The sequence below is a fragment of the Suricata suricatta genome, chromosome 16 (genome assembly GCF_006229205.1).
Source record: "Suricata suricatta isolate VVHF042 chromosome 16, meerkat_22Aug2017_6uvM2_HiC, whole genome shotgun sequence".
Classification (NCBI taxonomy): Eukaryota; Metazoa; Chordata; class Mammalia; order Carnivora; family Herpestidae; genus Suricata; species Suricata suricatta.
The window spans coordinates 11,263,728-11,278,339 of NC_043715.1; the positions used below are offsets into that span (position 1 = coordinate 11,263,728).

The following is a 14,612-nucleotide window of genomic DNA, read 5'->3' on the forward strand; positions in this document are numbered from 1 at the left end:
CTCTCTCTCTCTCTCTCTCTCTCTCTCTCTCTCTCTCTCAAAAATAAATACATGTTTAAAAAAAGAAGAAGAAGCACCAGCTCTAGGGCCCCCGAGTGGCTCAGTTGGTTAAGCATCCAACTTTATATATATATGTAGTTTATTACCAAGTTGGTTTCTATATAATACCCAGTGCTCTTCCGCACAAGTGTCCCTCTCCATTTCCATCACCTCCCTTCCCCCTTCTTCTTCAGCGCTCAGTTTGTTCTCAGCATTCAAAAGTCTCTCATGATTTGCCTCACTCCCTCTCCCAACTCTTTCTCCCCACTTCCCATTCCCATGGTCTCCTATTAGGTCTCCCCTGTTAGACCTGTGAGTGACAACATATGGTATCTGTCCTTTTCCGCCTGACTTATTTTGCTTAGCACGGCTCCCTCTAGGTCCATCCATTTTGCTATAAATGGCCAGATTTCGCTTTTTCTCATTGCATGTAGTACTCCATTGTGTATATATACCACATCTTCTTGTTCCATTCATCAGTGGATGGACATTTAGGCTCTTTCCATGATCCGGCTATTGTTGAGAGTGCCGCTATGAACATTGGGGTACATGTGCCCCTATGCATCAGCACTTCTGTATCCCTTGGGTAGATGCCCAGCAGAAGCATCCAACTCTTGATTTCAGCTCAGGCCATGATCCCAGGGGCATGGGATCGAGCCTTGTGTCGGGCTCCACGCTGAGCATGCAGCCTGCTTAGGAATCCCTCCCAGTGTGTCTCTCTCTCCCATGCTCACACTTGCTCTCGCTTTCTCTCAAAAATAAATACATAAACTTTAAAAAAAAAAAAGGCATCAGCTTATGTTTTGGAAGAAGAGGACTACTTTCTTGTGGCACCTGCCCCTCAGCGTCCCGCGTCCTCCTTCCAGTCTCCCAGTTTCGTGACATTATTGTCACTATAGTGTTGTCCACCACTGAGCCAGGATGTGGGCTGACACTGTATTTCCTTTCATGTATATGTATGTATATTTGTTAGTTTGCTTGGTTTTCTATGTCCCCATCACAAATTTCCACACTCTTTCAGCAAGCCTGTAAAATCCCTCTCAATACTGTTCTTGACTATGTCAGAAAATCTCATTTCCTTCCCGTCCCCCCTTCCCCCCATCCCTCTGGGCCCCTCCACCCTCCTGCTCCAGTCGGGGCTCTTTGTTCTCTTGCCTTTCTGTCCAGCTGTTGTTCTGGGCCTGCCTTTTGTCCCTCTCTGTGTAGCTACTCTGTTTCTTGGATCCCTTGTCCTCTTCTTTCTAGGTTTATTCTCCTGCTTTGACAGAGCTCATCCTTCAGTAACATCCTGAGGAAATGGTTTATGGGGGCTCTGCATTTCTGAAAATGACTTGGTTCTGACTTCACATTTTGTTCGTGGTTTTGCTGGATATAATATTGTAGGTGGAACATTATTTGTCTTTAAAATTGTGAGGACACTGCTCCACAGTCAGGCTTCTTCTCGAAGTGTGAAGCCATTTGGAATTCTTGCATCTTAGCATATAACTTCATTTTCCCCCACCCCCATCTCTTCAAAAGTTTTTAGGGTCTTCTTTTTATCCCTGGGATTCTCACCAGGCTCCAAGACCCTCTCTGCATCTTTTCCGAGCTGCTTTTCACCGTCTTATGCCTTCCATCGTGTATACCAGCTCAGGTTCTGGCTGAACGGGAAAGTTAGTGTCTGCATAATTCTCTTATGTTGACTTGGTTGGCGTGACAGCCGGCGGGAGTGCTCATCTTTGCTGCAACACCATGTGCTGCCTGTAGCTACTCTGTACACCTGGATAAGTTTTTCTGGCAGATTCTGACAAGTTGGCCGAGTATTGAGTTAGCTAATTGCTTCAATTACATTGATTCAGGGTTGGTTTTAGCTTCGAAGCTGGACTCAGGCATTGCTTCTGGCTTGTAACACGGTTCTCTAAATGACTTTAAAACTGGCCTCCCAAAACTAACCAAACAAAAGCAGCCCAGCATAAGGTAGCCAGTCACAAGGGAAGAAACTCATTTGCCACACACAGCAAATGAGGCCCCTGACCTGATTGTTCCAGAACTGCATTTTCACATAAAATGAAACCAAATACTACATTCTCTTTTGTTTGCGAATGCTCTTATCATGGACACCAGAAGGGGGGAGGGGCATCAAAGATTCATTCAGCGTTCCCCTTCATCCTACCCCTTACCTAGGCTTCAATTAAGGTATCTTAGCCCTGGTGCCCCCGATTGCAGTATTGGCGGGATCGTTGAGCATCCTGCAGGCTCTCGGGGTGGTGCCAAGGCCAGCCTAGGACAAGTTCCACACCACTGACAGCCCCTCGAGGGGGCCTGCCCTCTGTTGCAGTGAATAAATGCTTTTCCTGCGCCTGTTCTGCAGTTCTTCGTACTCTAGAAACCTAGCCAAGGACGGGCTGCGAGATTAGCCAACATAGAGAATTGTTACTTGAGTAGGTATCATTATTGGAATCTATTTATAATGTGCAAAGTTGATATGTTTTCTCAATATTAATACATTCTTCGAACAAATATTTATTGGGTGCCTACCATGTGCTTGGCACTGTGCCAGGGGCTCGGATTCTATCCGTGAAGAAAACAGACATTGGTTCCAGCTTTGGAGCCTCCGTTCCCTCATGAAGCTAGACAGTAAACACGACAGACGAGTTACGTGGTGTGTCAGAAAATGCTAAGTGTTATGGAGGGAAGAAGAATTCAAGGAGGGTAGGGATCAGGAGCGTGGACTGAGGGTGAAGTGTTGAATAGGACAGTGAGGGCAGGAGTCACTGGGAAATTGAGATTTGAGCCAAGACTTTACCGGGGTAAGGAAATGAACCAAGACACTGTCTGGGAAGAGAATACCGGGGGCAGAAGGAGGAGCTTGCAGGTCCCAGAGGGTGAGCATGTGCGTGAGGCGAGGTGATGGGGGCTGGTCTCAGGAGAGGGGGTCTCAGGAGGTAAGCCCGGCCAGGTGTCGTTGCCTTCAGCGAGGACGTGGCAAGCCGCTGCAGGCGAAGTCCGCTGCGCAGGTGGGTGTGGAAGACTGGAGTTAGGGACAGAGGTCTGGGCCAAGGGTAAGAAAGACACTGGGGGAAGAGGCATGTAACTGGTATGTCAGCCTTGGCCCCGGGCGAGGGCACTCGGGAAGTGGGTGTAGGTGGAGAAGCGTGGTCCGAGGGTCAGTGCCAGAGAACTCTCAGATGCCTTCAGAGACGCCGACTGTAACAGTCAGACAAGTCCAAACTGTGGCCATTCTGCAGGTGAGGGGACTATTCTAGATTAAAGCAGATCAGCTTCTCTTGGCTTGGAATTTTTCAAAATGAAAATGTTGGGGTGAGGGAAGAAGTCGAAATTTAAAATTTGCTTTGCCACCAAAGATGAATTAGCCTCAGAAAAAGATAGAACAAGCAACTCCTAAAGTCCCAGATCCACTAATTTTTCTCTAGCAGCAGCAAGATTTTAATTTCTTTCTGGATTCTAGGACATCTTTTCAAGGACTTCCAAGAATAGGAGTGGGGATGACAGGAAATACTGATTTTCTGCTAAGTGCCTTCACCTGTAGTGCGGGCATTATTACCTCTTTCTGGACTTCTTTATCCCAACTTGTGCTCTTGGCAAGTTCCTTCCCATCCTTCAAATTGCAACCCCCCTCCTCCCTACCCACATCCTTCCCCAGCTCACGCCCTGGCTCCCACTGCACCCTCTGAGTAGACCCTCTCTCCTGGTTAAGTATGTATTTGCGTTTCTGGCTTGCCCGGGTGAATTGAGTGAGGGTAAGAGACCTGTGCCTCAGTCTCCCGCAGCCAGCAGAGTCTGGCCCACTGGGAGCCCACAGTAAACGAGGGCTGACCCGAGGAATATCTCATTAATCATCATCCTTCAAGGCAGTTAGTATTATCCTCATTTTACTAATTGGTTAGTTGAGGCTCAGAAATTAGCTCTCCTGGGATTTAAGGGCAGGTTTCCACTCTGCATGCCCCACAAGGCTTTACAGACAGAGCCCCGGCCCAGCACTGGTGATGTGCGGGACTGGGCTCCCCTGGCAGCGCACAGACAGGCCGTTGTCTCGTCTCGGGTCGAGGTCTCTGATTTCCCTGCCCCTCGCAAAAGTTCTGTGTGACTGTCAGCATAGAGGGCGGAGTGGGAGGATTGCGTCTCCTCTAGGAAGACGTACTGGGTATGAACTGAGACGTGTTGCTACCTTTTTCCCCCCTTTATTTGAGACCTGTTGCTTCTGAATTCAGCTTTAAGATCTTAAACCTAGGATTTGAACAGTATTAGCTGAGAGACTAGGCAAATCGATGGAGAAAGTAGATTAGTGGTTGGCTAAGGCTGGGGACCTGGGGAAGGCTGCTGATGGGTATGAGGGCTTTTTTAAGGGCATGACAGAATGTTCTAAAATTAGGTTGTGGTAATGGCTTCACAACTGACTATACGAAGCACCACTGACTTGTCTACCTTAAATGGGTGAATTCTTTAATCCACGAATTATATCTCAATAAAGAGGTTTTTAAAAGTATTAGCTGAGAATAAGAAATGATTGGGCATCAGATTTCCCAGCACTCTTTCAAAATATGAATAAATTCGGTAGCTGATCTATTTGTATTGTCTCCATCATCTTCGCTCTTAGAGAAACCTCTTGTCCAGTACAGCTGGGTTGTTGGGGCATCTCTGTTGTCGGATTTGCTTGTTTTCATTCCGGCCATTGCGTCCGGGTGAGAGCTGCAGCGCTTCCCAGCTCCCGACCTTCTATCTTCGCCTGGGCAGCGAGGACGATGGGCACACTCACGCTGCTGCATTACCAGCTGGGCCCCCCAGTGACAGGAAGGGCAGCTTGAAGCCCCTGCCTGCACCACCGCCCCCACCCCACAGAGGGGCATAGACCCTCACAGGCTGCTCTGCTGCCTCGGGGGCAAGGGGCTGCGGGTCAGGGCTTCAGTCTTGTTTTCATTCCCTCATGCCTTCTCTGCTTGGCGGGGTTGGCCAGGTCTCAGCAGACCCTCTCAGCCAGCAATTGCTCTCAGGCACCTTTTTCAGTGACCATGACCCACTGTGGATCGTGGTCATAAAGCGTGCTCAGAGGGGACCCCAGAATGCAAGAATCTGAATTTGCTCAGACTCTGATCGCTCTTCAGTAGGGTTGGGTAATAGTTACCTGGTAGAACAGACCTCATTTCTGAATGAAAAAGCTTTAGCAACCCCTGGCTGGAGATCAAGGAAAGAGACTTCTCGCTTTCTCTTCTTGCGATAGAGATGGAGGGTGGGAATTCTTTTTGGTGGTTAGTGATGCAATGGGTAAAAACCTTCCATCTATTAAAGAGAAACTATGTTGTGGTTGTACAGATTGCCCAGCTGCGGTTAGCATCTATGAAAGCCATTTCCTGCGTGCAGTGAAAAGAAAGTTTTCTGCTTTCTCTACCAGACTCCGTGGGAACAGTTATTTCTCTTTGTTGAAATCCCCTGCATCGCCTTAGCAAAGTGACATCCTGGGTTCAGGCAGAAACATCCCCCTTCTTTTGATCACCCTGTTTAGGTAACTGCTTCCCAGGGCTCCTAAATGCTGGATTGGGAGGCTGCCGTGGCAGGGGGAGCTGCTGATGCCAACAGTGGTGCACCCCAGCTTTTCAAGGACAGATGGGAGCAGCCCCGGGGAGTTGGGCAAGTTGGAGTCTAAGCCTCATCGAGTTGCGCATTGAGGTTAGCGGAATCCCAGCTTCTAGGAGGCTGGACAAGATGCCCTGACTAGCAAGAGTGGGTGATGTTGCAGCTGCCACCTTGAGAGAGAGCTGGAGTTGGGGCCCCAAGCAGAAGTGCCAAGTGCTGAGAAGTGACCTTTCTTGCTACTTCAGCCTTGTCTGGTCAGAGGACCATAGAGCACACTGCCCTCCACACAGAACATTGAGGTGTCAGGAATCCCAGCTGTGCCCCACTTCCATGTGCTCTCACTAGGAATGTGGCGTGTTTATTTAGGAGCAGTGAGAAGTTTAGGACGAAAGGGAATAATTTTGCAGGATGTATGGTAGCCAGCTCGTGGAGTTTCATTGAAAGCTTTGTGGTTCATGGGCCTCTCCATGACTAGGAAGGACCATGGGCGTGACTCTTTCTCCATGAAGCCTCCATGATGTAAAACTAATGGAATATTTCTAGTGTGACTGAGGACACCCCCATATCCTGAAACTTTAACCTGATCTCAACTTGGGATGTGCCCAGGAATTTAAAATTGATTTTATCTTGGCATCCTCAGACATTTTCTTAAGGGGATAGAGACCTGCCTGGGAGAAACAGAAAGCTGAAAGTCAAGGAAGCAGCAGAATGCTGAGGTTTGGGAAAGCATGCCAAGTCCCTCGTCAGCAATTGGCCAAACAAGCCACAGTGGAGGCACATTTCTCTCCTGTGCCCTGTGCTTTGCTTCTCACGTTGGTTGGTTTGAGAGGCACCCTGTTTGCTCAACCATGTTTCCCGGTGAGTGTGGCTCCTGCCCTGAGTGCGGGAGTGTGCACACCCTCACAGGCTTAGCACTGTCACAGGAGGAAGCCATCAGGACTCTCCTCTACAGAAGGCACTGATTGTTCGCTGAGAGGTCCCAACTCTGCCTCGTCTCTTCTTTGCCTCTGTGGCTGCAGTTGGTCGGATGTCCATATGGAACCAGTGTCTGGAAAACAAGCTGTGCCCTCCTCAGTCGAATTCCCAGGCTTCTGCATAAAGAAAAATACCATTATGGGCTTCGTTAGAAGCTGTATTTAATAATTCCTTTAAAATTCTGTCTCAGAAATGTACAGGGTCTATTTGTGTTGGCCAATAAGTTATTCTTCCCAGCTGTGCCTGATTGTACAAATTAAAGCAACAGCAGTTTGCACCATAGGGGGCAATTATCCCTGGACATAGTCATTCCGGTAAGGGAAAGAGTTCCACTTCGGAGAGCCAGGCCTTCTTCACTCCCCGGCTACTATAAAATGGTGGAGGCAATCCCCCACCATGGGAATAGTGGAAGGAAGGAAACGGCTGGAGCAGCGGCAGGAAGGGATGTGGCATCATCTCTTTCCCAGGGAGCGGGATGAAACCACAGGAGAGTGGAACAAAACAGAAGGGAAAGTCAGGAGTATCATTTCCCAGAGGGACGGGCCAGAGGGTTTTTCTTTGCTACTAAGACTCTGTCACTTAACCCTTAGGCATAGCAGGCCCCAGGTCCTTGAGAAGAGTGACCTGGGTGAATGCCTACATGTTGGCCAGAAACCTTCCTATTCACCACTGGCACATCCAGTCTAGAACTCTGCTGACCATCTTGTAACTCTTGGCCTGTTCTCTAGTTACTGCTCTTTGACTTTTTAGAGACTTTCTTACAGCCCGAGGTTTATGATCCCTTTGAGATTTCATGAATATTTGTCCTTCAAATAAGATCCTTCACTGTTTTTTTTCACTTCAGTATGTGCACAGACATTTCCAGGGCATTACAGAGTGCGGTACCAGAAATCAGAAGCAGTCAGAACCTGCTGAACATCTTGAGAGTTGTATCCTGTGTATCCCACACATTACTTACAAATTGGTTACAGAGGGGTGAGGACACCTTTACAAACGGGAGCTCTGGTGGTCACCACCTTCCCCAAGGGACCACACAGATAATCCTGAGTCCTGGGCCGACCTCATGCTTCGCCTGTCTCTGTTGGTGGTGCAGTATGCTGATCCTGACCTCACCTGTGTGCTCACTTGGCATAAGAAACAGACACACCCTAAACCAGCGGTAATCTGTAAGACAGCCAACTTGGACCCAAAACAATTGGCAGTGACATTAAGGACCAAAAATCCAACTAACCAAAGAAAATGCAGGAATCTGTGCTAGATTAAGAAGTAAAGGAGACTAAGGAAACCTCAGATGCTTCCTGCCTGGAAGAAGGGGAGGGGCAACGACTGTCAAGGCCATCTGGGGAGGCAGTGAGGGATTGTGAATGTGGACTTTCACGCCATTTGACCAGCGGTAAAGTTGTTGGGTGCAGTATCAAGTGTTGTGTGGATGTAGAAGGATGCCCTTAGGCACCATATGCCCAGTCCTGGGAAGTGAAGGGCATGGTGTCTGCAACTTACTTACAAGTGGTTTCACGCCTCCAAAAAAGACAAGTTAGAAAGTGGGGAGAGGGGAGGGAGGGAGAGAGAGAAAGAAAGAAAGCAAATGTGGCAAAATGCTAATAATGCATGAATTGAGGCTATTCAGATAATACTTGTTCTTTGCTTTCAACTCTTCTGTCAGCGCGACATTTTTCAAACTAGAAAGTCGGGCATTTTTCACCAGCTGCCCTGGAGTTCTTGCGCTGAGTGCAGCGGCACCCCGGCACCCCAACACCCCGTCCGCAGGGGAATGAATGCTCATGTTAAAGCTCACACTTGCCCAACTGGCAGTGCAAGACCTTTTGCGTTTCCACGCAGATTTCTCCCTGCGCTGCCCGCGTGAGCCAAGCGTTACAGATGGCTTCGTGTGCCAAGGGGAGTGGGGGGCTGCTCCTCCCTGACACTTGTCTAACTTTGACCTTCTTCCAAAGGTCTTAACCAGGCAGATTAATAAAAACAAACAACAATTAATAAACAAAAGAAAAACAATGGCCCTTTGTGGTAAGACACCAAGCCCACTGAGCAGGCTGGTTTCAGCAGAACAATAGACCAGTAGAGGACTGTTCTTCACAGAGAAAGGGGACATTAACTTTCTCTTGGAGTGTGTTGCTAATAAATACACTGCCGGCAGATCAATTAGCTTGTTCCAGGGAAAAAGTCCTTTTCATTGTCACTGCAGAGCCCCTAACCCCACTTCCTCTTCCCGAGACGAATGCCCTGGATTACAGCAGAGACCAGGAGACTGTGCAGGTAGAGGTTCTGTCCTGCTCTGGGGAGAGCAGTGCAGGGCTCACTGTGAATGGATGACGCGTCCTCTCCGGGAAGAGCCGTGACAGTGGGTCCGAGTCTGCTGAAGTGATTGGGCTTCCAGCAGCTGCTGAGCCCTCGAGGCTCCACTGACAGGGAAGGAAGAGTTGGCAAGGCTTTCTGTAAAATACTGTTTCAGAAGAGATCCAAATTCAGAACTTTGGGGGCCCCTGCGTAACTCAGTCAGTTAAGCATCTGACTCTTGGTTTCAGCACAGGTCACCAAGCCCCGCATAAGACTCTGTGCTGTTGTTGTATAACCTGCTCGGAATTCATTCTCTCTCTCTCTCTCTCTCTCTCTGCCCCTCCCCTTGCCTTTCTCTCCCAAAATAAAGAAATAAACCTTAAAAAATTGAAAACAAAAAAGAATTCAGAATTTTCACCACCAGAATAATCCAGTCTGTTTCCAAGACATGTTTTAAAGATGTAGTACAGGGGTGCCTGAGTGGCCCAGTCCGTTAATCATCTGGCTTCTGGCTTCAGCTCAGGTCATGATCTCACAGTTCATGGGTTCGAACCCCGCATCGGGCTCTGTGCTGACAGCTAGCTCAGAGCCTGGAGCCTGCTTCAGATTCTGTGTCTCCCTCTCTCTCTGACCCTCCCCTGCTTGTGCTGTCTCTCTGTCTCTCAAAAATAAAAAATATTTTAAAAAATAAATAATAAAGATGTAGTACAGGTGAAATCAAATCAGACTTATGTGTACTTCTTTCTTGGGTTGGTAAAAGAGCAAGAGAACTGAGTTGCAATGATATTTCTATAAAAGCTGCTATTTGTCAGCCTTTATTTTACCTTTTGCTGATAGATGCCACTTCTGGGGGTGGGTAGCTGGCACAGTATCAATGTTAATAACAGACTCAAGACTACGGACAGTTTTTCAAGCCACATAATATTTAAGATCATTTGATACTTCTTATCTGACTTCTAATTTTCCACTTTACTGAACCCCATGGCCCATGCTGCCGGTACAGTGTTGGGAAGTGAATGGGATTTGAACTCTCTCCCTAATGTACCGCTGGCTTCTGGGCCATTTCCTTGAGGGTCTGGTCTTGGGCTCTGGGGAGATTACTTAGAGATTTGCATAGGTGTGGAGTGAGACTGGCCCAGGCATTGGGGCTTTACTTTTCATTCGTGCAGATTTTAGCTAAATCCAAAGGTCTAAAAGAGAATGGCAGTTCCAAGCAGACAGCTCTCACCGAAGAATTATCATCATAAACTTTTTTCCCATTTCTCAGGCAATACCATGCCGGTTCCGGACCCTGGTATGGCTCTGCAAAAGAATCCATGTGTGAACTACAAAAAGTCCACTCTTGCCTTATAAACAGATGACAGATACTAAGGAAACTGGGTATCTGTGCCAAAGAATCTTTGTTCCAAATAATTTGCATTTTAGTGATTATGCAAGTTATGAGATGGAAGACATAGACTGGAGCCTGGCTCCGTGTGTTGTAGTTCTACGTAAAGGCCAGTAGTGCTTCCTTGTACATGTGTTGACCCTATCTTTGCCGGTCTACTTTTGGACCTGTCAGTTCCAGTACAGTGTTGACTCTTTCTGTCATGAGAAAAAAAATTTATTTGGATAAGCCCAATGTGAAAATACAGGGATTTAATTCATTAAACACATAGTGATCACGCACCATGACAAGGCTTTGTGCTACACTGTGGGTGAGTCAGGAATGAGTAGGATGTGGGCTCTGTGTACAGTGAGCTCCAAGACGACAGGAGAAATAATATACCCCCCCAGATTAGCAGTGATAGAAGCTGGAGTATGGAAGGGATCCCCAAAGGCGATGTCTCCCCACCTCCAGCGTCAACCAGGTGGAAAAGATGGGCTGGAGGTCAAAAGCACGGAGTACTAGTCCCACATCTCCCCCTGGGAACTTGAGCAGGTTTCTTAACCTTCTTGGATTTTATAGTTAACTCATCTCTAAAATAAGGAGGTTGGATTAAACAGCTTCTCAGATGGTCCCTCTTTTATGCTCTGATAGTAATAAGTATGTGGTTATAATTTGCCTGTATGACAGTCTCCTCTATTGCATTGTCTCCTTGAAGCCAAAGATTATGCCTTATGTATTTGTGTTCCTAGTTCCAAACACAGTGTCTGGTTTCTCAGTAATCTCTGATGGAGGAGTACAATGAATGACTGACTCAAAATTCATTCCCAAATCTAAAATGCTATTCTGTGGGCCGGCTCAGTTCCTGAGGCCAATTTTGAAGATCTTGGGGAAAGATGTGCCCACTTTTCCTTCACAGTCAGGTGTGGTGTCCTGCCATCCTCTCTTGTTATTTTCTGACTCCTTCCCAGCACCTCTTAGAAATAAACCGGTATCCAGAGCATCATGAGGGCAGCTGGATAGAGCAGTGCTTTTGCTACAAAATGAATGCAGTGAGTGGAATAGGGGTGAATCTGAGTCCATGCTTCTGAGGCTGGAGCCAAGAAAACAAGTTACTGATATATTTCTGACACACTCAACAGGATAGAGTTTATCATTTCGTTGCCCTGAATTTTGTTAAACTTTGATTTCTGCAGATAAAGAGAAGCAGAAAACGTTCTAGCAGATTATCATCATAAACTTTGAATTGAGAAAGGAAAAAGATGATTGGCATTTTGCCTTTCTTATCGCTTTTACTTTTTGGAGTTTCTGAATCTGTGTGTGAGGTCTTCGTGGGTGTAGGCATAGGAAGTGGGGAAGGGGATGGAAGGGAATTGCCTGTTGAGGGATAGCGAGCTCGAGGGCGCGGGAGGGAAGGGCTCGCTCGCAGCCACTTTCACCCGTGAGCCCACTGCACTCCACTGTGCTCTCTACGCCCAAGCCTGCGGCCTTTGAGCCAGAGGCGGGCCGCGGCCGTGCACTTGGACACGATTAGTCTTTACATCGAACTTAGGGTAGTTAGGTCAGTAGAGTACAGTGGCGTTCAGGAGGGGGGGTGGTGTTGAAAGGCCATCATTCCGAGGTGCCTGGGTGGCTCAGTCAGTTAAGTGTCCGGCTTCGGCTCAGGTCATTATCTCACCGTTCGTGGGTTCGAACCCCGTGTCGGGCTCTGTGCTGACAGCTAACTCAGAGCCTGGAGCCTGCTTCAGATTCTGTGTCTCCCTCTCTCTCTGACCCTCCCCTATTCCCACTGTCTCTCTCTGCCTCTCAAAAATAAAAAATAAAGAAGATGAAAGGCCATCCTTCCATTAGAAACGTCTTGGAAGCAACATGCCAGACATGTCTGAATGTAACATTGTGGATGTAATCTGCAAATGAGCAAATGAATGGTGCACATCTTTGGACTTGGCCTTGCAACCGGTGGATGAGGAGTCTCTTGAATGAAGTACTGTGGTCTTCTGTGACACAGTTCACCACATTTTACAATCAAGACCCGAAAATTTGTGACTGGGGGAGCAGGTGGTCTATCAAAGGTGACTCTCTGGTAGTACCTTGCCCTTATGACTTAGGATCCAGAACAAAGAGAAATCAGTGGCTCTCTTGATCTGGTGCCCGAAACTGCACTGGTCCCTGCTGATGGCAGAGTGGTCTCCGAGGGAATTCTGACCTCCGCGTCCCCACAGCTGCCGAAGGTCTGTGGGAGCCAGTGCTGATAGACTCCCTGCTGGCGAGCCGCCCCTTTCCGGATCACTGCGGTGCCCTCCGCAGCGCTCTTTCCTGGCCAGGAGAGCCAGCTGCCCCTGCCCGGAAGCTGAGGCTTTCTTACCTGCCTCTGCTCTCCCGAAAGCCTGATTGATGAACCTTAGCAGCAGAGATAGGGCCGAGGCCATGGTAGGTGTGCCCTCCTGAAAGCTGTGAGGGAGCCATGCCAGGCTTGTGTGGAGTGGTGGGGCGTGGGAGCGCGCCAGATTCCAGCGAGAAAGGGCTCTCGGTCGTGATGAGCCATCGCATGTTTTGGCTCCGGCCATGAATGTGGCATTCACTTTGACATAACCTCAAATACAAGACAGGTAATTTTGCTTTTGAGACTATCAGATTAGGAAATCACAAACCACATTCATGATCCAGTGAAGACAGACCTGGAAGCTTTCCCTTAAAGCATATTAGCACAGGTGACATTCTGCCAGTGTTTAGTGGTAAGCAAGGCAAAGGGGGATTATGGCTTCTTACTTTTCTGGAACTCTCTTCACTGTTAATGCTGCAAAAGATCATTGTCTCAGTCTTCTCAAAGTGATTGTCAGAAAGCTGGTGTAGTTTGGGAATCCTATCAGAGCTGTAGGCTGAGGGTGGGAAATGGTGAACAGAGCTTCTGGTGCAGCTCGGGTCGAGGGCTCGACTTGTTAGGAGCCGAATGGTGAACGAAGGAAGTGGAATGACTCTCCTTAGAATCTCCCAGTTTAAAAGTATTCTGAGGGGCACCTGGGTGGCTCAGTCGGTTAAGTGACCGGCTTCGGCTCAGGTCATGATCTCACAGTTCGTGGGTTCAAGCCCTGCGTCGGGCTCTGTGCTGACAGCTGGCTCGGAGCCTGGAGCCTGCTTCAGATTCTGTGTCTCCCTCTCTCTCTGACCCTCCCCTGCTCACGCTGTCTCTCTCTGTTTCTCAAAAATAAATAAAAGACATTAAAAAAAAATTTAAAAGTATTCTGAGCACCCTTTATTCTACAAGGATCTGATTCTCTCCCTCTCATTGTTTCTGTGATCCAGGTGACATTTGTTGAGTGCCTATTGTTCATAGAACTCAATGCATATGCTGTAGAGAGATTCAGGGACCAGAGCTTAAGGACCCTGAGAGAGAGGGAACACGCACAAGGAAAGCAGTGTTGCTCCTAGACAGTCAGATTCTCCTCAGAGCAGGGCCTCAGATAAGTCTGTTAGTGTGGGTCCTTCATTGGGAAACTATCTTCAGGCAGCAGGAGTGAGCAGGTAGAGGGAGGGGAGGGGGCAGGAGGAAAGCCAGTACGAGAGTGTGTTTCCAGGGCTGCAAAGGCTCCTTGCCACCAGGACTTCTCGAAGCATTCAGATGACTTCCTGGAATTGCCTGTGTGAGGACAGGAAGCTGGGCCTTGCAAGCCACAGCCCCTGCCCTCCATCAGGGTGGCCCCAATGGCATAACTCCACACATGGTCAGCCAGGGTTTCTGACACGTAGGCAGATCAGAGGAGGCCCTGCAGCCAGAAAAGGAAAGCCTCGAGGTGTGTGCTTTCGGTGGATGTTGTTGGCAGGGACTCCAAGCCTGCTCAGAAGTGTGGCGGCAGCTGGAATTCGAGCTCCCAGGCTTCTGCTGCAGGAAGGATCCGTGCTGGGAAGGGTGCCCTAGAACCACCAGGAGGCAGCTCATCCAGAGATGGGTGAAGGGTAGAGAAAGCTTCCTGGAGGAGTGGCCCCTAAACGGAGACAAGACCAGATAAATGGGAGATGAACTATAGGTTCAGGACTGTATGATTGAGGCTTAGCTTACAAAGATAGATGTGGTGAGGGAAGATCAGGAAGAACTTGCTGCTTAAGAAGGAATGTAGTCTTTATTGTAAGAGCAGCAAGGGGTCAGGGAAGGGAATTTAAGCAAAAAGACATGCTACACTTTGTGTTTCAGAAAACTCAGCCTAATGACAGCATGTGGAATAGATGCCAGGGGGGAACGGTGCGTGAGCTGGACACAACAGAAGTCCGACCAGAGGGACTGCAGAGTGCCCAGAAGCGATGATTTAATAGTAAGAACCAGGGTGGGGCAGAGGCCAGGGAGGAGGGGAAAGATTAGGGACATACTAAGTTT

The 14,612-nt window shown here is 48.4% G+C and overlaps 1 protein-coding gene across 2 annotated transcripts in view; it reads left to right on the top strand.

Annotated features, from left to right (window-relative positions):
* CFDP1 (craniofacial development protein 1) overlaps positions 1 to 14,612 on the top strand; it is a 123,116-nt gene that overhangs the window by 94,860 nt on the left and 13,644 nt on the right. Inside the window, exon 6 of one of the 2 annotated variants that reach the window (XM_029925514.1) lies at positions 14,433 to 14,550. The exons of the other annotated variant lie outside the window; for it this stretch is intronic. Within the exon in view, the coding sequence (XP_029781374.1) occupies positions 14,433 to 14,550 (118 nt within the window). The remainder of the gene's footprint in view (positions 1 to 14,432; positions 14,551 to 14,612) is intronic. 2 annotated transcript variants of the gene reach the window in all.